General features: G+C 39.8%; 2 protein-coding genes across 9 annotated transcripts in view; one reads left to right on the forward strand and one right to left on the reverse strand.

Moving 5' to 3' along the window:
- The window catches only part of scn1lab (sodium channel, voltage-gated, type I like, alpha b), a 43,177-nt gene extending 37,958 nt beyond the window's left edge, over nt 1-5,219 (forward strand). For all 7 annotated transcript variants that reach the window (XM_025902964.1, XM_019351961.2, XM_019351960.2 and 4 more), the window contains exon 27: nt 60-5,219. In XM_025902964.1, coding sequence (XP_025758749.1) covers nt 60-1,252 — 1,193 coding nt within the window. In that variant the 3' untranslated portion in view covers nt 1,253-5,219. The remainder of the gene's footprint in view (nt 1-59) is intronic.
- Nucleotides 5,220-7,510: 2,291 nt separating this feature from the next.
- On the reverse strand, nt 7,511-17,146 carry LOC100698655 (cysteine/serine-rich nuclear protein 3). Of its 2 annotated transcripts, none has more exons than XM_005449929.4 (5): nt 16,721-17,146; nt 13,871-14,044; nt 12,957-13,213; nt 12,539-12,835; nt 7,511-11,189 (listed from the first exon to the last, which is right to left on the reverse strand). In XM_005449929.4, the coding sequence occupies exons 2-5, from the start codon at nt 14,016-14,018 to the stop codon at nt 10,071-10,073; spliced, it is 1,821 nt and encodes a 606-aa protein (XP_005449986.2). In that variant the 5' UTR covers nt 14,019-14,044; nt 16,721-17,146; the 3' UTR covers nt 7,511-10,070. The 2 variants fall into 2 exon arrangements, with proteins under 2 accessions (XP_005449986.2, XP_013124337.2); XM_013268883.3 differs by having other exon boundaries at nt 12,524-12,835; nt 16,721-17,145.
- Nucleotides 17,147-20,116: the final 2,970 nt, after the last annotated feature.

Here is a 20,116-nt window from a genome sequence, read left to right on the forward strand (position 1 = left end):
AAAAAATTAAAAATACATCAACACAAAAAAATCTAAGGGGGCTTCTTTTTCCTTTGCAGGCATGTTTTTATCTGAAGTTATCGAGAAGTACTTTGTGTCCCCAACACTGTTCCGAGTGATCCGATTGGCCAGGATAGGCCGAATCCTCCGCCTTATCAAAGGTGCCAAGGGCATCCGGACGCTTCTCTTTGCCTTGATGATGTCACTCCCTGCCCTGTTCAACATTGGCCTCCTCCTCTTTCTTGTTATGTTTATCTATGCCATTTTTGGCATGTCCAACTTTGCTTATGTCAAGCGGGAGGCAGGAATCGATGACATGTTCAATTTCGAGACCTTTGGGAACAGTATGATCTGTTTGTTTCAGATTACCACCTCAGCTGGGTGGGATGGCCTGCTGGCACCCATACTTAACAAGAGGGAGCCTGACTGTGAGAGCCAGCTGGAGCACCCAGGCAACTCCTACAAAGGCAATTGCGGCAATCCATCAGTAGGCATCTTCTTCTTTGTCAGCTACATCATCATCTGCTTTCTCATTGTGGTCAACATGTACATTGCTGTCATCCTGGAAAACTTTAGTGTGGCCACCGAGGAGAGCGCCGAGCCATTGAGCGAGGATGACTTTGAGATGTTCTATGAAGTGTGGGAGCGCTTTGATCCTGATGCTACGCAGTTTGTGGAGTACAGCAAACTCTCTGACTTTGCAGATGCTCTGGATCCACCTCTACGCATACCCAAGCCTAACATGATTCAGCTCATCTCCATGGACCTGCCCATGGTGAGCGGTGAGCGCATCCACTGCCTCGACATTCTGTTTGCCTTCACTAAAAGAGTTTTGGGTGAAGGCGGTGAAATGGACATGTTGCGCGGACAGATGGAGGACCGCTTTATGGCCTCCAACCCCTCTAAGGTGTCTTACGAGCCCATCACCACCACCTTGCGCCGCAAACAGGAGGAAATGTCTGCTATAATCATCCAGAGAGCCTTCCGGCGCTACATGATCCGCCTGGCCATGAAGAAGGCCTCAGCCCTCTACAAGGAGCAGTTGAAGGAGGGCATCCACGACCCTGACAAGGATGTGATGGTCATCAGCAAGTTCAATGAGAACTCCACGTCAGAGAAAATGGACATGACCCCCTCCACAGCCTCCCCGCCATCATATAACAGTGTGACAAAGTCAGATAAGGACAAATACGAAAAAGAAAATAGGGAAAGAGAAAATAAAGCAAAAGACTTGAAAGACCGAAAGAAATAGACTTCTTAAAAAGGAACAAAAAAAGAATGCATTGGAGACATGAGGGAACTTTGTTTAAAGCTTATATATATAGGGGATATATAGATTCACATTTGTGTTGATTGTTCCAACATGAGGAGTCTGTGCCACGTAGGCATCGAATGGGAATGTGGTTATGTCAATATATGGGGGAATACGAAAACAAACTATCCAGCAGACACTGCCAGAGTTTGAGTGGGAAACAGAACAGCCTCTCTGCAAAATGCTTGTGATTTTCCTATTGGTTGTTGTTACTGACACACTTGAGTGTACTGTTAAGTTTTCTGTAGCTAGTGCTGCTGCTACTACTATAAATCCAGTGTCTTGAATTTAACAATCGCTGTATCACTTAACAATTACTCCACATTCTTCTGTGAATTTTCCTTTTTGAGTTGCAAGGTTTCGTTTTTTAATGCGAAAGAATGTTTTCTACTTTGTTTTGTTTCATTATCGTGAGAATGTGTCCACTGCTTTCAATGTTGTAAAATCACCAAGGGCAGACTAAGTCAATGCTGGAAAATACAACAACCACCTGAAACTCGTACAGTGCAGGGTCAATGCCAGAATGCTCTTGGTTCATACAGTATACAAAGCTGAAATAACGAACACGCCACTTAAGTGCAATGAACAAATGCATTGCATTCACTGATGTACTATGACTGATTGTTGAAATCTGTATTGTACTTGTTTCAGTAGAAATTACGTCTCCAAATACAGAGAAGCTGAATGTATGCAAGCAAAGGAATGAGACGAATTAAAGGAAACTTGTTCTTTGGGAAACACTCTTGATCGCTCTTTTATAGAGAGTTTGATGACAAAATTGCTACCACTCCCATTTCTGTCTGTTTAGTATCAAGCTAAAGGATTGTTAGCTGAACTGAGCATGAAGGTCAGACTCGGGCTACACAAATTCACTTATGGAATTGATAAAGTCTTTATTGGTAAATTTAACTATAGTCCCATCAAGCCAGAGCACAGCCACTGCAAAAAGGTTCCAGATGATGATGCAGACACCATCAGTTATTCTCACTCATGAGGTTATGACTGCTGTGGTTTAAACAAGTGTGCCTGTCTAGTTTGTGCTAATCGGCATTTTGGGTACAACTGTATTTGAGGTGGTGTGCATTAGTCTTGGATTGGCGCTGTAATAATAATGAAATGACACTGGTTGGGAACACAGAAAATTATTTGTTTTATTTGGTCGTATGTTATTTTAATGCAACATTAACATTGTTTTAGGTGTCTTTTGTCCAAGACATTGGGTTACTAGGGTTTAATGGGCAGTCCAGTTCCTTGACCTCCAGTTTACCACTGGAAGTCAAGGAAATATATTGACACAATTATGAATGGTTACACAGCTGCCAATGCCAAACCCAATCAAATATGACAGTTTATGTTAGCACATAAAGCTAATTAGCTTTTTTTTAACCCCCTTTTTTTATGACGAATACTATAATATAGTTTTTATAATGGTTCATGTTGGATAATGTTAAAGGCTTCTGGTATAATGTCAGTGTCAGGTTAGGATTAAAAATATTCTAAATGACTACAGTTGAAACCATCCATACCCTCGTGTTCACGATGGGTGTCATCTTAGTTTTGTGCAAACCTCTTCATATAAAGTGTTACTGGGCATTGTTGACCTCCCTGATTACAGTCTTCATGCTAAGTTAAGCACAGTTCATTAGTTTTTGTTTTTACCTCTCCATAACATGACTTTATTAGTAAATGATAAAGTTAAGTCCTGGTTTTATCCCTTTTCCTTGATTCTCTACACCTGTTAGTTCCTATCTGCACACCTATTCCTACTTACACGTTGAGATGCTGGTTCAACCCCATATGTCGTTTCACTAGCTGGGCCCACATCCTCATTTTAGGTTTGGCAGCGTTTTTAGTAGGTAAAGGCGAATGGCTTAATTAAGAATTGAGCTGCGGTTTGGGGAAGGCCTAGATGGGGACTGGCGGCAGCTCCCAGGCCCCATGATCCCCATGTGAAGAAGTGAAAGAATTGGAAAAAAGGGTGGGGCACAAAAACGAGAAGGAACAGCTTGTAGAACTGGGGAGTCATAAATAGATAAGACCCGAAAGGGGCGCGTTTGGAGGCGTGGTCCCGCTCCTGAAATTCTGATAATTTATCTCCAAAATGCTAATGTAGAGACTCGGGTTTGAATCTGCCCCAGGCCATTTGCTCCGCCTCTTCCTCTGCTCTCTTATGGTCTGCACTGGCCTTCCATAATAAAGACTACAAATCCCCCTAACAACCTTCCATGGTTTAAATAAGCTAATTAGCTTCAAGCGTTACATTTGGCTAATGTACAGATATAAGAGTGGTAATAATCTTCTCACTGGCTCTGGCAGTGAAGCAAATAAGCACATTTCCCAAAACATGTCTTTGAGAATAACACTCAAACCTGCTCGTTCACCCACTGTCTCACAGCGCAGTGTCTTTCCAATACGTTTGTCGTCCTCCCTTTATCCTCCTTCCCACTTCCTCCCAGAACTCCTTACATAATGAAATATTCTGAAAAGATCTTTCTAACTGCTGTCAAGCTAGAACATTACAATATATCACATTAAGGGTTGGATATAATATCACAGATGTTTGTATGCCATTCATGTTTAAATGAGCGTGTGATTTAATGTAGTGGTTTGGTTTGTAAATATTATAGATATTTGGGCTCACAGTATGCATCACACATTTGATGTATAAGATGAAGCACTTTTTATCCCCACTGCTATGTAATACCACGTGTGACGGTCACATTTGTGTGTGCGAGACAAAGGGCGAGTGTGTCTGTATATTTGTATGTGTATATCTATGTAAGAAAGGGACTGCGTGAATGTAGGCATCTATCTCTTTATGTGAGCGAGTGTGTCTGTGTGCATTAGGGTCTGCAGGTTGCTTATATTCTATCGATTATAAATAACATTTTCACTGTAGATATGAGTGCATTTTTCCAGTCTTTGATGTTGACTTACATTTTTCTAGAAGAGTTTTTTTTTTTCATTTTGCACTGTAACCTTTGACAATATAAAAGATGGACGTAACTACTGTGACATCAACTCAACTGTTTCCAAAGTTGTGATTTCAAGCTTTGAGATGAACGTTTTCACTGTTGCAGTCTTGGTTGCAAGAAATTGGATGTGATGACAAAGGGGTGGGTCTGACTGTGAAACTGCTTGCTCATTGGCTACTGACTTTTGACAATTTAACCGATGAGGTTTTTTGGAACATGGTATGAGCAAGTTTTGCAAATTAATTCATTTTTATTTACCCAAATCGAGCGACTAAGATAATGAACTCAGCGGCAAAGTGTTTACAGAGCTCAAGAAAGAGCCCTTCATAGGACAGGAAGTGTTTTTTGCAACCACAGCTATCATCATCTGGTGGCCTTCAGATAGAATGCAGGTTTTTAGGCACTTCCACATTGGCTTCGTTTTTCTGACCAGGAAGCTATGTCCATCTTTTTTATTGTCTATGACTGTAACACATGATGAAACACATGTATGGTCCCCATATCTGTAGATACAAACCATGAAGCAATCAGTAGCCATCTTTCATTGCGCTTGTAGTGTTTTAGTGAACTGCATGCAAGAAGTGACTACTGTCCGCTCATATGGTAATATAATTTCAAGGCCAAAAGAATAAAGGACATATTTTTTGTAAATGCTTGTTCATTTTCTCCACTTCATTCCTTGCCTTTTCTTTCAGGGTCTAAAAGTTTGTTCATTTGTGTGTGACATCAGCTCTTTGATCTGTGATCTGAACCTGAAGTATGATTGCTTTACAGGTTAATAGGATCATTCATGTGATTCAAGTACATGTTACACCTGACTGTATCGATTTGCAAAATGTGACAAGTGACTTTTTTTTGTTATAACCAAAGATGTGGCAACTAAAAAAGTAAACACCTAGATTTCCAAAATAAAACCTGTTTTGGGAAGCATATTTTGCATGCACGACGCATTCATTTGGAGGCTAGAATGAAGATGGAAAGAGTTAAGTGGCTCAACATTTTTAATAGGCTTAAATAGAGACTTTGCTGCTGAGGTGATGGTCTGTTTTCAGCTTAAGTAATCTGTGTTGAATGTAGAAAACTGGGACTCCCGAAAATATTCTCATAGCAGTTCACATTTTAGAAAGCACTTATTAAATACAGTATTGTGCAATGGTACTGTGCCACCACTCATTTCTTTATATTTAGTTTGTAAAATAGTAATTTTTTGAAATAAGTAAGCAAGTTTGTACCATTATAATGAGCTTGAAGGGTTATTTAGTTTGACAACCTTTATTCATCAGCACAGGTTGAATTCTCTTAGGCTTCTCTGGGCTCCTGTTCACTTAAGACACGTCTTTCAGATACTATTAGATACTCATATAGTAGATAGTTGTTGTTTTTTTAGGCCTTCCACTTTTTCTTTTGTCCTCCACTTGTCCATTTTCCCCAGTTTTTATCAGGATCACACACCATTCCAATTTATGCCAAATGTTCTGCCAAATAGCTCTTCGAGAATCACCTTGTTGGTACAAACAAAAATCTATTTTATGTGTGCAAAACTGTGATATCTCTGGCATTTCTTTTGTAGATTCATCTAAAGAAACTGGAACAAATTACATGTTTTTCATGACAGGCTGCTATTAACTTTAACAAAGTGCCTAAAATTGGTTTGTCAGTTATGCGGAGACACAATACTGGTTCACACCTTGAACCTAATATTCATAGGTCAGTGTTAAGTGGCATAGCAAAGAAAAGGGCTTCCTCTGAAGAGGGGCAGATACAAGGACTGCACAGTGAAAAAGCAGCAGATACCCAAAGAAAAACTTTGAGAGACGTTCAGAAAGCCTGGGTTACTGCTAGTTTATAAAAATTAAGAAGTTGATGTCATTCACTTCTTTCATATCAATAGGCTTCCTTCATCGATGTGTTCTATTCATCATCCCTTACATTGATGGATAGTTTGTTGCTTTTTGCCAGTTCATTTGTATTTTTTTTTGGATAGTTACTCTAAACCCTTAGCTAAAAGTAACAAATAAATTAATTAGGGTAAAGCTTTTATTTTCTAGTTTTTATGCAGTCTAAATCCCCAAAGCTGTAGCTTTAATTCAGACTTAATCCAGATCCAACACTTGAAATCTCTGGCGTATGAATAGCCTCTCTTTTGTTGTGAATTGCTTGCATAGTGATTCCCAACCACACAGCAGTGTCTTCCCCACATTATGCAGAATCAAGTACTACTGACTACAAGATCCACACAAACGTGTTTAAGAAGGAGAATCTTGTGCTGGGACCCACAGGAAGAAGAGGTGAAGAGCTGAGACAACCCCCACCCAGCAGCCCCCTCCAGTGCTTTGCTGCTCTCTGCTTCTCCCTGCCTGTTGCCTAGCAACCTAACATCACAGCTCCCTTGCCTGTGATTGATCAGCAGTCTCTGGGCTTGCTTACCCACAATACCTTGCTGGCAAAAAGACAAGCAGTCACCCCCTCCTTCAACCCTCAGCACACATTAAATTATATTAGAAATGGGAGAAGTCACATGGTGGCCTTGTTCCAGCTCAGATCCAGTGTATTGTTCTCATCATTGTCGGAGGATTACGAAGGACTGCCAAATGTTTGTTTAGCCTCAGCTTTACACAGCACCTGCTGCAGGTGTTGTGTGTGCAGCAAGCCATGAAAATATTTCTATACATGAATAGGCTGGCCAATAATAAAGAACTTCCTCTTTCTCCTGTCTGAGCTCAGCCTCACCCATAGAAGGTGTCAGTGTGTTGCTAGCTCACCACTGCTCTCTAGAGGTCCACTGGAAGAACTGGTGGGGTGTATTAAAGAAAACGAATTGCATGCATGATGACACAGCACTTAGTCAGACTGTTGTCTAAATGGAAAAGCACAGATGTGTTTTGACATCTAAATGTCCAGACTAACTTTACAGATCATTTTTTTCAGCTGTCACTGCAGAAGAAATTAGTTCATGTTTTTCACGTTGACAAGGAACAAAGGTTCTTGGCTAAACCAATGTCACAGTTTGTACTGAGGAAGAAAAGAACTCTGATGACGTAAGACACAAATTATTCTAACACCCATCATCATGTCCAGATATATCAGCAGCATGCCAAGTGAAATAAACAGATGCCACCTGCTGGCAGAAATACATAATTACATAATTTAAATTTGATTTTATGAACTTTTTGAGTGTACAAAAGACAGAGCACAATTAATAAAGTACTCTTAAACTACAGTGGACGTTAAAATTGATTTTATTCACACTTTCATGAAAATGCATTGTGTAAAAAGGAAGATACAGAACACGTGGCCCCCAGTTTTTGACAGTATTGATTATTCTCACTGGAAAAAAACAGAAATAGTTTCATCACTGATGTTCACAATGATCACTGTAAACTAATAAGTAATGCACAGACAGACCATTCTCTAATCTAAATATATGCTCTTTTAGGAGCTTAACTCGATGGTGAACATATTGTGATAGTTTTAGGGGTGAAACATGTACAGTATATTAGCAGTGTATAGCAGTGTTTTGAACAAAATACTAAGATCAGCATGGTAACATGTCAGCACTGCTAACATGCTGATGTTTAGCAGTTAGGCTATGCAATGTTTGTTATCTTCATTTGGCTTCCTAGCATGCTAACATTTGCAAAATAGCACAAAATACAAATCAGAGTTGGTGGTAATGTAGATATTGGACCATGTTACATGTCTTCTCATAAGCTGTTTGCTCATTTTCTCTCTGTTGTTCAGTGCAATGGCATTTCTTTGACTATTTTGTACAGTCAAAACAAATGCCTGTTTGAGTTGTGAGGGTTGACTGTGATAGTAATCTTGAGATCTCTAACGAAAACCACTAAAAAGCTTTGTAAAGTTAAGCTGATTTATAGAATGAATAAATAATTCAACGTTCAATATAAAAACAAATTTGTCCTAACTGTGGCAGGGGACCTTCCTGCAATGTAACACACGCCTACATAGTTTGCTTTTTAGGATATTAGGTCTTAAAACTAAGGACTCCATTGCCTTGTACAGTACAGCTGTACCCCCTTAAATATGCCCGGGCACAGCACGGAGCGATCATACTGGTAATCAAGGTAGGAAAAGCCTTGTGTGAGTATGCACTGCTAGCGGTTATGTGCATGTGCACCTTTAGTCTTAGTAATCTAGAGAACAAAGCTTTCTAATAGATGTTTAAAGCTGCAAAAGCCTGACCAAACAGTAGCTGAAAGTGAATGGTCACAAGATGTAAAACAGTTTTCTGGTCCAAAGTCACATGTGCTTGTGCCTGTGACCATACCCAGCCCTTTGGCAAACTGCAAACACAGGTTGTTCTAGTATCCTAACATGGGAAGATTAATTCTCATGTTTCTCACTTGACAGATGATAAACTTCTTCGGTAAGCTGATCACATGCGATACAGACGGAATTGAACAATCATTACCATCAACAATAAGATGGTGGCACAACACAAAACCCCCCAAAACAAAACAAGCACCTCCAAATCTAATTTTGACTTGTCATAGATGCCAGTCACAACCAGAATGACCAACATGCAGTAATGACCAAAGACTGTACAACAAGCCATAAACTGTATGCTATATAGTTACAGGTACAGAAACACTGATTGATTGAGTGATAAAGATGAACTTTTTCCTAATTTTATACTCTTTAGTCTAAGTTGACATTCCTAGAACAGTTTAGAGACAACGTGAACTCAAATTTTACAGTGCTGTGAAAAAAAAAAGTATTTGCCCTCTTCCTGATTTCTTTTGTTGCTGCTGGGGTTTTTGTTCTTTGCATATTTGTCACACTTGCATGTTTCAGTTCATCAAACAAATGTTAATATTAGACAGAGATAAGCTGAGTTTATAAGCTGAGTTTATTTAAATAATTAAAATTAAATTTCAATTATTTAAATGATGATTTCATTTATTAGGATTAAAAAAAGCTATTCAAGCTTACTTGGTACCATGTGAAAAAATAATTGTCTCCTGAACCTAATTACTGGTTGTGCCGCCCTCTGCAGCAAGAACTGCACTCACGCATTTGCACTAACTGGCAATGAGTCTTTCACATTGCTGTGGAGGAATTCAGACTTGCTCTTCTTTGCAGAATTGTTTGAATTCAGCCACAGTGAATGGTTTTTGAGCATTTAAGCTCATGCCAAAGCACCTCAAACATTCCTCAGCACCTCGGCCACTCCAAAAACATCATTTGGGGATTTTTATTTAGCTATTCAGAAGATTTTTGGAGAAGTCGTCAAAGTCCTGAAGCAGCAAGGAGGCCCAAACCATCACTCTACCAGTACCATGTTTGTCAGTTAGTATGATGTTCTTTTTATAACATGCTGTGTTAGTTTTATGTAACAGGACTCAAACCTCCAACAACTTCAACTTTGGTCTTGTCAGTCCACAGAGTATTTCACCAAAAATCACCATTCACGTGGTTCACCAAGTGGCAAATTCCAATGTCTTTTTGGTTAGCGATGATTTTCTCTTTGGAACTATCTCACAGATTCCATCTTTGCATTACTGTCTTTCTTATTGTTGACAATAGAGACTTGGATACCTTTTTCCCCTTAATAACTGAAAGCATAATTTGTAAACTTTCTTGTTTATTTACTGATGTCTGAAAAATGTGAAGAAGACAAATGTTCACAGCACTGTACCATCTATCTGTCTTTTTCTGTGTCAAATATGTGACTCATTCTGTCTTTGAAAGTGCGTTTATCATGAATAAAGCAAACTTCAATTCTTGACCGCATATTTCCACATGTTAACTGATCTCTCTTTTCAGACACTCTTTGATGATGTCATTTGACCATGTGTCTGCGGTCCTGTTTCCTCCTGTGCAGGCTCTGCTCTCTCCTCCCCTGTCTGCTCCTCAGACTCAGCAGGATGCTCAGCCTGTGTGTCATGACAGTCTGGATTGTTCCGGAGGTCTGTCGAATGAGGTTGTTCAGCGAGCACACCAGCAGGGGCAGTGTTAGCATCACGCGTGTCTACATGTGAGCAAGTTTGGAGTGGCAGGGACTCCGAAAAATGGCGAGGAGTGTTGTGCTGCTCTGTTTGGCAGTGGAGTTCTGTGTTTAGTTCTAATGCAGACTCTACTGTCGGGAGCGTGGGTGTGCTGCTGACATTTTCACTGTGGAAAGCAGGCGCGTCCCTCACAGAGCTGTTTCTTTGATAGTGCTGCATGGGTGGAGTGGTGTGGAAGAGGTTACTGAGGTTCATGAGTGTGCTGTTAGAGTAACTCATCACAGAAGGAAGTGGAACAGAGTAGGGTGGAGGATTTGTTCCATGTAGTGAACAATCCCAGATTTCCTCCTCATCGTCTTCTTCTTCTTCTCCTTCTTCTTCTTCTTCTTCTTCTTCTTCCTCCTCCTCCTCCTCTTCTTCCTCATCGTCTTCCTCATCCTCCTCATCTTCTTCTCCCTCCTCAGGGTCAATTGTTTCCAAGCTGTGTGTGCTGCAGTCCGACAGCCCACTGCAAACACTGCTGCCATCTTCATCATAAGCTTCATCTTCTTCCTCCTCATCGTCGTCTTCTTCCTCTTCTCCCTCCTCCGCCTCTTCTTCCTCTTCTTCCTCATCCAGATGTGACTCAGTGTCACCTGTGTTCTGAAGCTGCATGATGTGAATGTGCTGCGTGTTGCTCATCAGTGGAAACTGCAGGTTTGGCTGCTGCTGCTGCTGCTGCTGGACCAAGGTGGAGTCTCCGTGGTAACTGTTGCCATTGGTTACAAGCTGCTCTGGTTGCTGATACTGCTCCTCGCGGCTCTTCTCCAGCTCCAGCTTCATGATAGTGTGCAGGAAGTGGGTGCGCACCCGGACCGGGTTGAACTCCAGGCGTCCCGTGGTGTTGCTGCAGCCTTCCTTGGTGCAGCCACAAGGGAAGGACATGCGATCCACCTACAGACAGAGTGATACACAGTGCAGAACACAAGCAAATTAAAGTGAGCTGCCAATCAAAGCTGATCATGCATGAAGAGAAACAGCAGATTCGACTCAGAGTGTTATTAATATCATTACACAAGAACATGCAGCCAAACTTTGTGAAGCCAGAACACCTTAATCACTCAAGATTTACTTCCGTGTTTCTGAAAAAAAGACTACCATGCCTAAAGCTCCAGATCTTTTAGTATGAATTCAGTAACGCATAACACAAAATAACATTGCTGCTGTTCTAAGATTCTGAAGGACGGGGCTTTAAAACGTCCATCTGAGCATGCACAGACTGTACATAAAAGATGGACACGGCGGCAGTTCTCTGACACTGGTCCCAATTTTGTAGCTTAAAGCGTTTTGATCAGCATCATCTCAGTTTTGTATTATGTGATGTCACAAATGTGGGGTGGATGTGACAGTGAAACGGTGGACAATGCACACTCATACTTGAGCGATGCATCAGTCATAGAGTTGGCCGTTGCTAAAGCATAACTTTATCTTTCTTCAGGACACAAACAAAAACATCATGTAGAAAATAAATATCTAGTTCTATTCAGTAAGACTTGAAATCAGCAACTTGCAACCACAAACTCATCAGAAGAGTGTTCACCGAAAACATGAACCAAGGGAACAAGGGACGTCTTTCACTTTGACTTCTATACGACTAGCTGAAAGTGATCTGAAAGAATGCAGGTCTAAAGGGCAATGAAATGGCACCAGAGACCATTTTTCAAATAATTCTTAAAAATAACTGCTTAAATAAGTAACCTGCGAAATTTGAAAATGGTTACAGACTTGTTCTAGAGCCAGTTTCAGAGGGAGACTACTACGAGATCGAGGCCTCCTGACAAATTGTAAGAAATTCTGCTTTCGCTTCTCTTTTAAATTCACTTAGAATTCAAATAAAATGATCGAGGAGATAAAAACTATAAATATTTAGTGTCTACTGTTGATATTTCAGAGAATAAACAGGTTATGGACATAGGTAAATCATTAAAATATAAGATGTGCTTTTAATTTCCTTCTCTTTATGTTAACTGGAGTCACAGCTATAGTGTACTGTTAAATAAAGCATTTTTTAACTCTTTAAAAGACCTGTGGTTTATCTGGAGTCTGTACCCTGCCTCTCACCGTTTTTAGAGCTGGGATAGACACCAGGCCCGCCAGGACTCTAAACTGGAAAACTGATGGATGGATGGAAACTTGTATGCCAACTTATGCAATGAAAATAACCAAATTTAACATTTTACTGCACAGACAGACAGTGACAACATTTTAGTATTATAGCTGGGCCTCACCACAGTTCCATTTACCTGGCACTTAATGCCGGCCAGGCTGCAAGCACAGGTCTCGGGATCACATATTCCCTGGCATCGACACCCACACTCCTCCCGGGACATGCGCAGGGCACGCAATTCATGCTTCTCTTCCACATCAATGCGACGGACACCAGAGGCACGGAGAAGAGTACGGCGCCTTCTAGTAGTCAGAGGCTGGAGGAAAAAGTAATCGTCTACCTCTGTGTTGTCCACATCCAGGTCATCTTCGGAAATGTCATCGATTGTGAGCGTATCTGCTTCCAAAGATGACACAGTACCATTCTTGGTCAGCTGGAGGATAGGAAAACAAATGAAATGAAACAAACAAATTAAGACTGTATCATGGATGTTAGCCCACATAGAAATTATAACCCCTGGGATAAATAAGGATTCACAGAGTCCTTGTACTGACTTTGAGTTTGATGGCATTAAGTTTCTCCTCTTTCAGATGGTCCCTCAACATCTTCCGGTGGCTCCGTTTCTGTTCCATGGCAAACTCCCTGAGAGTGAATTGCCTCACCCCACTGTGACGTGGTGACATCCCCAGGGTGCTGCCTCCCTGTGTGGGTACACTGGTAAAACCCTGCCGCCGGTTGAAATAGTAGACTGTGACGCTTTCAAAGTGCACATTATGACCTCGCAGTCGCTTTGACTGCTGCTGGATGGAGGCTAGGATTAAAACCGAGAGGGTTGACACTTACTAAATCAAAAAACAAACAAAAAACCCCTAAAAGTTTTGTTGATAGAGGCGCTACTAAATGCTAGTTAAACCATATAACTTTTGCCAACAAGTTTCCATGACTAAAGCTTTAAACAGAGTTTAAATATCTTATGTGTGAATGTAGGCTTTAAACAAGGGCATATTAAAGTGTAATGTAACAGTATAACAAATACAGAAAAAGCCATACTGACCAGGCTATATACAGTAATTGCCATTATTCTCCGTTTGTTTCTTCTACTTTTTTTTGCAACATTAAGTAAGAAAACCTTGATGTAGCAACAAAAATACTTATATACTTATGTGGTTATATGCTGGAGCAAACATAAGAAAAAGTGGTCCCAAACTTGCTCCTTGAGGGACTCCACACCAGATGAAAGTATATGACTCCCTTCTTAATTTAAACATAAAATGGTAAAAGAGGACACAAACCAATTGAGAGAAAACTTTTTCTTTACTCATAAATAAAATCGTCACCACACATATTAGGATTAAAGTAGAGCATTAAAGGGAGTCAGCAAGTTTCAGATCACAACAGCAATTTCACTTTGTTAAATGAACACAAAACAGAAGTCTTTATAGAGAGCCATGTGGTAGTGATGTCTTACCATCCAGCAAGCTGGAGGGGACAGAATGGTTGAGGCTGTCACTGCTGTTACCACTGTCACTGCAGGATACCTCATCATCATCAGACCCTTGCACTGACAAATAAGGGGAGGGGTCATCGTCAAGCTTTCTCTTCAGGATCCCACTCATCTTGTGGTTCCTCCAACTGGTTAGACCTGAGCAAAGCACATTTAAAATTTATAGAAGACCAAAATTTAATTTGAACTGGACATGGAAATTATTTGTATTTTCAAACACACAAGCAAACTTGTTTTCATGGAGTCCTTTCATTAAAAATTGACCTATTAAGCTAACTTGTCAGTCATTTACAATTCAACAGATTTTTTTTGCAGTTTCCACAAAGCTCATTCATTCTGTTTTCCCCTGGAATATTTTTGAATCTAATCTTTATATCCTCAGCAAGATGAAATATAGACAATATAACCCAATATACTACATTAACATGTGGTAAAATAAAATATTAACATTAACAATGGTTCATATAGGTATTATATGTGAACTAAGTTGCTTATAGTGGCAAAAAACTGAGAATTTGCTCTAGCTTTGCAGCTCCGCTAAGGGCTTTTCAGTGTTTTAGTATTTTTCAACTTTGCCCTGGAAGACTGAAGCTGATATATAAGATAGTAATATGATGATATATTGTGTTTCCAATGTCCTTAATATGGCAACATTTTACAAACATACAAGTTTTCTTCCAGCATCTCATGCAAAATTATTACATTGAAATAACAGGGCAATGGTCATTCCTATAGATATTAAAAGTACCCTACACACTGTGTCCTCTGCTCTTTTACAGAAAAAAATGCCCATTTCACGTATTCCTAATTTGCCAAAGCCTAAACTGCAAACTATAACTTCTGTAAAACTTAAGTTGTTATTAGTATTTCGACAGGACTGGTGGACTGTTACAAAAAACCTGTGAATTTTCCTTCTCCAGTAAGTAACTAATAAATATATTGTCAAGCATGGAGGGGTTTTTATCTCTTTGAGAGCTCATTTGTGCTATAACTTTGAACGTTTCATAATATCATGATCTGTTTGTTCATAGTGCAGTTCTACAGGTCAAATGTGACTAATTTATTCTCATGCAAAATAATTTCTGCTCATATTTGCTTTTTAATGTAATGATGATACTTCAGTATTTCAGTACATGAATATCATTGCACCAAAAAACCCCAACAAAGCTTGATGAGTTATGTTTACAAGTATGCTAGGTTTTCTTGACAAGTGGAGGCCATCACACAGAACAGGTCCATCACCATGTTCATAATAATGCTGGAAATTTGGAGCCACTTAGCGTTTTTTTTTTTTTTTTTTAGCAAATTGAATCCTTTCCTTCCAATGGCCATGTTCAAACCAGGTCAGGTAGCACCATTCATTCATGTTTGACTTTGACTTTTGGACAAAAGAATACTTTCCTCAACAAACCAAGAAGAGGAGAACTTCTTGTCCAATGAGATATTAGGCAGCATGGTAGTGCACAAGTAATTTGTTGCATAAATAGTGCTTTGCTCTATTTGGCTGTAGGTGTAGGCATGCATTACATTATATACATTAAAAGTACTGCATGAATATGAGTTAAAAAGGTAAATGCACATTGAAGTATAAAACCAGAAAAGGGTGATTTAAATCCCTGTCTTTTCCATTCATCAACAGTGACAGATGTCTTGGATCTGTGTTATCTTTGACAGTATGAAATGGACACAGTACTGCTTAATTATAAAGAACATAATACAAAATTTTACTACTGAACATGCAAAGTAAATAAAAAAAACAAGGAACAAAGATTTTACATTTCACCAATGTAAAACCTACATTTTAAACCTGCTAAGCTGGGCTCATTAAATATTTTTTTTGCAAGAAATCCAGTCTAGTTATTTGGCTGCCTTAAGCAGAAACTGTCTCCCCACCACTGGGTGTTTTCCAGTGACCTTGCCAAATTCTGTGATACCTCAAAAATAGGGAGGTTTTTCACAGCTGATGTGTTGAGCTCATTAAAATTTTAATGAATTGATATTCCCTTTCATACTGGTTGATTCTATAGGAAATTGAAAGTACACCAACTCTCGAGGGAGATAAGAGGTTATTTTACACACTGTGAGTTCTCCCCCACATACTGGAAGCACAGCTAATCAGAAGAGGAGTGTCTTTAGCCAGCCTTGTGGACTTTTGACAGTTGATGGTTACATTTGAAATTGATAAAGATTGTTGAGCTGACTGCTTGGACTGATGCTGGATTCCATCATATGCTACAGAGCTTAATGCTGGGCCAAGCTTTCCCTTGCTGACAGGCATTGTCTCCCTTCCCTTACAACCTGCTGCTATTCAGTTTTTGTTTTCTGTGACTTGTATATTCCCTCATTCCCCACCATTCTCTTCCCTCATGGTATCATAAAATGTTCCCATTTCCATCTCCAGGCTCCCACTTATGCTTCCGTCCTCTTACTTTCAGAAAGAACACCAATGAAATCAAAGATTTGTAATAGAAGACACCGTGACATGTTTCTGTATATTTGATGCCACAGAAGGTTTTTCTTTCACCTTAACATCTGTGGTTGAGATCTGACAGAGTACACACACACACACACACACACACACACACACACACACACACACACACACACACACACACACGCATCTAAAAGCCTGCTCAAACATCTGCATGTATGCGCATCCTCCCACTCTCCATACATGTCAACATCCCAGTCCCTGACATGGGAATTCTTATTGACGAATGTAAATCAGCATTATCCTGTAATGTGAAAGCTCACAGAGTCCGTGTTGCTGGATACGTTAAAGGCTTTTTGTGAGTCTGTATGACTGTCACTGACCTGTTTCCTTAGCTTGCCTTTGGTTTCCAGGAAGTCCTCTTTGACTCTCTCCTCTGCATCACACAGTATTCACCAGCAGCAGCCAAACATCCCCATGTGTCGTGATGATGCAGTGAGCGTTGCCATGATGCCAGCTCTCTCTCTTTCTTTTTTTAAAGCAGCTTCTGGCACTATTGTGCAGCACTGAGCACCTCTGCTTCTATCGCTATCTTATGCCTTCTTTCTTTCCGCAATCATTCTATGCTCATACTCTGAGGTCCCTCACTGCCTGATTCTCTTCTGCTCACCCCTTTCCTCTCTCTCACTCGCTTTCACTCTCTCTCTCTCTCTTTCTTTCTCTCTCCTCACAAATACTTGTTAGCTTGGTGCTGCTGCCGGCTGGAAGCACTGGAGCTTGACTGAGGTGAAGCAAGCCCTATGAGATCACAGAGAGAAAGGAGGAGTAGTAGATGTGGTGGTGGATGTGATGGAGTGGGGGTTGAACGTGGAGGTTGTGCTATGTGAAATACCTCCTATTTCCATTCTTCAGCAGAATTTTTGATGTAAAAGTACATGCATTAAATTTTGCTGCTACTGCACAAGGTGATATCAGGTTGGCCACCTGCTATCTGAAATGTATACATTTGCTGGAGTAGTTTGAATGAACATGCAATGTGCTTTTTGCTTTGTGTCATTTCTTGTTTTTGTTTCTAAAGCCCATTTGACTTACAATATGATAACGAGATCTGAGGATTTAAGAGAAAAAAAAGAATTTTGAAAGAGATTTTGATCTCAATGAGACTTTGACTTTTAAAATAGTGTCATTTTAGTTAACATGGTAATATATATAGTATATAATGTATCTTTCTGTCACTAAGAAACTAAATTGTTGATGGAAATAACATTTTTACCTTGCTAACAGATCCATATAATGTTTTTCCTATGCTAAAAGTATCGTGAGCATTGGAACAACAGTGTACAGAGAACACATTCATGAAGGTTAGGGATAATCTTATGGACAACAGTGGACTGATCTCTGTTCTTGTTCTGTTAGACCTCAGTGTATCTCTCAAAGTCATTGCACTGCAGTGGTTTTAATCATATAAATATCCAGTTTGCACATGTAAGTGGGGAGTCTTAGTCACACACTAAGGGTAATTGTGGAGTTCCAAAGGGTTCTGTGCTAAGACCAATTCTATTTACATTCTCTGCTTAGGCTGCTGCCCCTGCGACCCGGCCCCGAATAAGCGGAAGAAGATGGAGGGATGGACGGATGGATGGATGGATGATTCTCAGTAATTCTTCAGGTCAGTGACGGGTTGCTGTCCCCAGTGGAGTTTTCTTGTTCGCAAGTGAGCGGAGGGTGGTGCATGAAAGATGGATAGATAAGGTGTTGGCAAATGATTTACAAACAATTATTAAGTTGAAATGTCTAATAGATGTAGAAACTTCGATTGTTAGTGAACCTCCTAACTGTAACTGCTAACTATATAGTTTATTCTCACTTTATTTGGTGAAATCATGCACAAGCACAAAATGCCTGGGCAGAGTACAGAGGAGAAAACTGAAAGGTTTTTTTTGTTGACTAGTGCTGCTGTGGCTGCCTACCATGTTAGCAATTATCCAGCAAATTGCAGCTGTTTATCAAACATCCCTTTGCACAGTTTCTCAGTATGGATATATTCAACCCATGAGTAAATTCACTCGATTAGTAAATAGAAATTTCACACCATTGCCTTTTTAAACTAGTTTATATTGTACCTTACATAGTGCTTTGGAAAATTCACAATATAATACATGCCAGTTGCTTTTGAAAAATATGATTACTACCCAACCCCTACCCCACAAGTCCCTAAACATAGTTGCTATAGCAATGCCAGACTTTGAATGGAAAAATATCAGGAATAAAGCTACAGCCTCAGCCTTGAGTTTGAGCACACAGCCAGGGAGCGAGTTAAAATGATTCTGTTTCATTAGTCGAAGGGGAAATAGTATGGATTCATACAGAAACCTATTTTTTAAATTAGCTTTACAATATTATGACCTGGATGATAATTATGGATGAATTTTAATGAGTGCATTTAATGAAGGTGTGTAAAAATCGTAAACATGAATGAATAAAATGATCTGTCAGTTGGAAGATAATTGCACTGCATTATGATCTGCAATAGCTGATTATCTCTCGCCACGAGCCATTCTGATAATTAGTTTAAAGTGTGATTAAAAAGGGTGGGAGGTTGACATCAGTCAGGTTGCTTTTTGTATAGTTTCGTGTTTTAAACCAAAAGTGCAACACACACATTACAATATGCATCAAACACTTTGCATGAATAAATGTGCATGTTTTAGAAAGTTAAAACTAATAATAATAAGGTGTCATTTTTTTATATATATATTTATGTCAGAAACTAATACATGACCAGCACTGGTTGTTCCAGACGAACATTTCTTTTGGTTTTGTGTTCTGAATTGCCCTATTTTCTCCTGGCAAGGATAGAGTGGTAATATGCGGGAGAGACAGAGTGATCCTTCCAATCAGCTTCCATGGCAACAGGCCACCGGGGGGAGGGAAGGGAGGATGAGGGACTTTGGAGGTGGAGGAAGAGGAGGAGGCAGCCAGAAGGGTTGTGGGGAGGTGGGGGCTGGGAGGTGGCAGAATCTAAAGCTGAAGCATGAGGGGAAGGCTGCGAGAGGTCTGGTTTTTCACAGAGAGGAAAAAAAAAACTGTGTGTGTGTATATACAAAGGCGGGGAGTTAAAATAACTGCAGCAGAGCCTTCGTTATGTTTCATTCTGTTTAATAAAGGATACATTACAATGTCTTTATTGCAGAAATGGAAAGTATGAAATGTACAGAAACACTGTAATTGCTAGCTGTCCCATCCACATATAATGAGTGACGTCTGAGCTGCTTTGCCTCTTAAGGCCACTAGATGGACTGTAATCATGATAACCCAAACATTTTCCAATCCCAATACTGTTGTCAGATATACCACACACAGTAAGTATCTGGTACTTTTCCCTTAAAGGGGCCAACAGTGTTCAGTCTGCATCTAATTAATGAGTTCAGTCTACCTATTTGACCTCATGGTAACTATGTTCCATTTCAAAAGACACAGTTACCAAAAAGGTGCCTGCATGTTCCTAAGATTCTAACAGCTTATTAGATTTTAACGTGCGGTATCAGGAGAGGGTCAGTGCTGGTCAAAATACAAAAAGAGTTTAGTTAACAGACATGGCTGTAGTCTCTGATCTTAGTGCACATATATAGTTGCAACCAACAATTAATTTCATTTGTAATAGACAGCTTGTTATATAAAATATACATATATAAAAATCATACAGACATATTAACAAAGCACTTTTTAAACTAAAAAGAAATCAAAAAATTTAAAGCAGTTTTCTTCTCATGAAAAAT

Source organism: Oreochromis niloticus, linkage group LG23, assembly GCF_001858045.2.
Source record: "Oreochromis niloticus isolate F11D_XX linkage group LG23, O_niloticus_UMD_NMBU, whole genome shotgun sequence".
Taxonomy (NCBI): Eukaryota; Metazoa; Chordata; class Actinopteri; order Cichliformes; family Cichlidae; genus Oreochromis; species Oreochromis niloticus.

Bases quoted from the DNA above. Each gene is read 5' to 3' on its own strand.
- LOC100698655 (XM_013268883.3), bottom strand. From the start codon at position 14,018: ATGAGTGGGATCCTGAAGAGAAAGCTTGACGATGACCCCTCCCCTTAT. The intron at 13,214-13,870 runs GTAAGACATCAC...TTTTAATCCTAG, and splicing joins CCCCTCCAGCTTGCTGGATG to CCTCCATCCAGCAGCAGTCA. The intron at 11,190-12,523 runs GTGAGGCCCAGC...CTCTGTCTGTAG, and splicing joins GCCAGGTAAATGGAACTGTG to GTGGATCGCATGTCCTTCCC.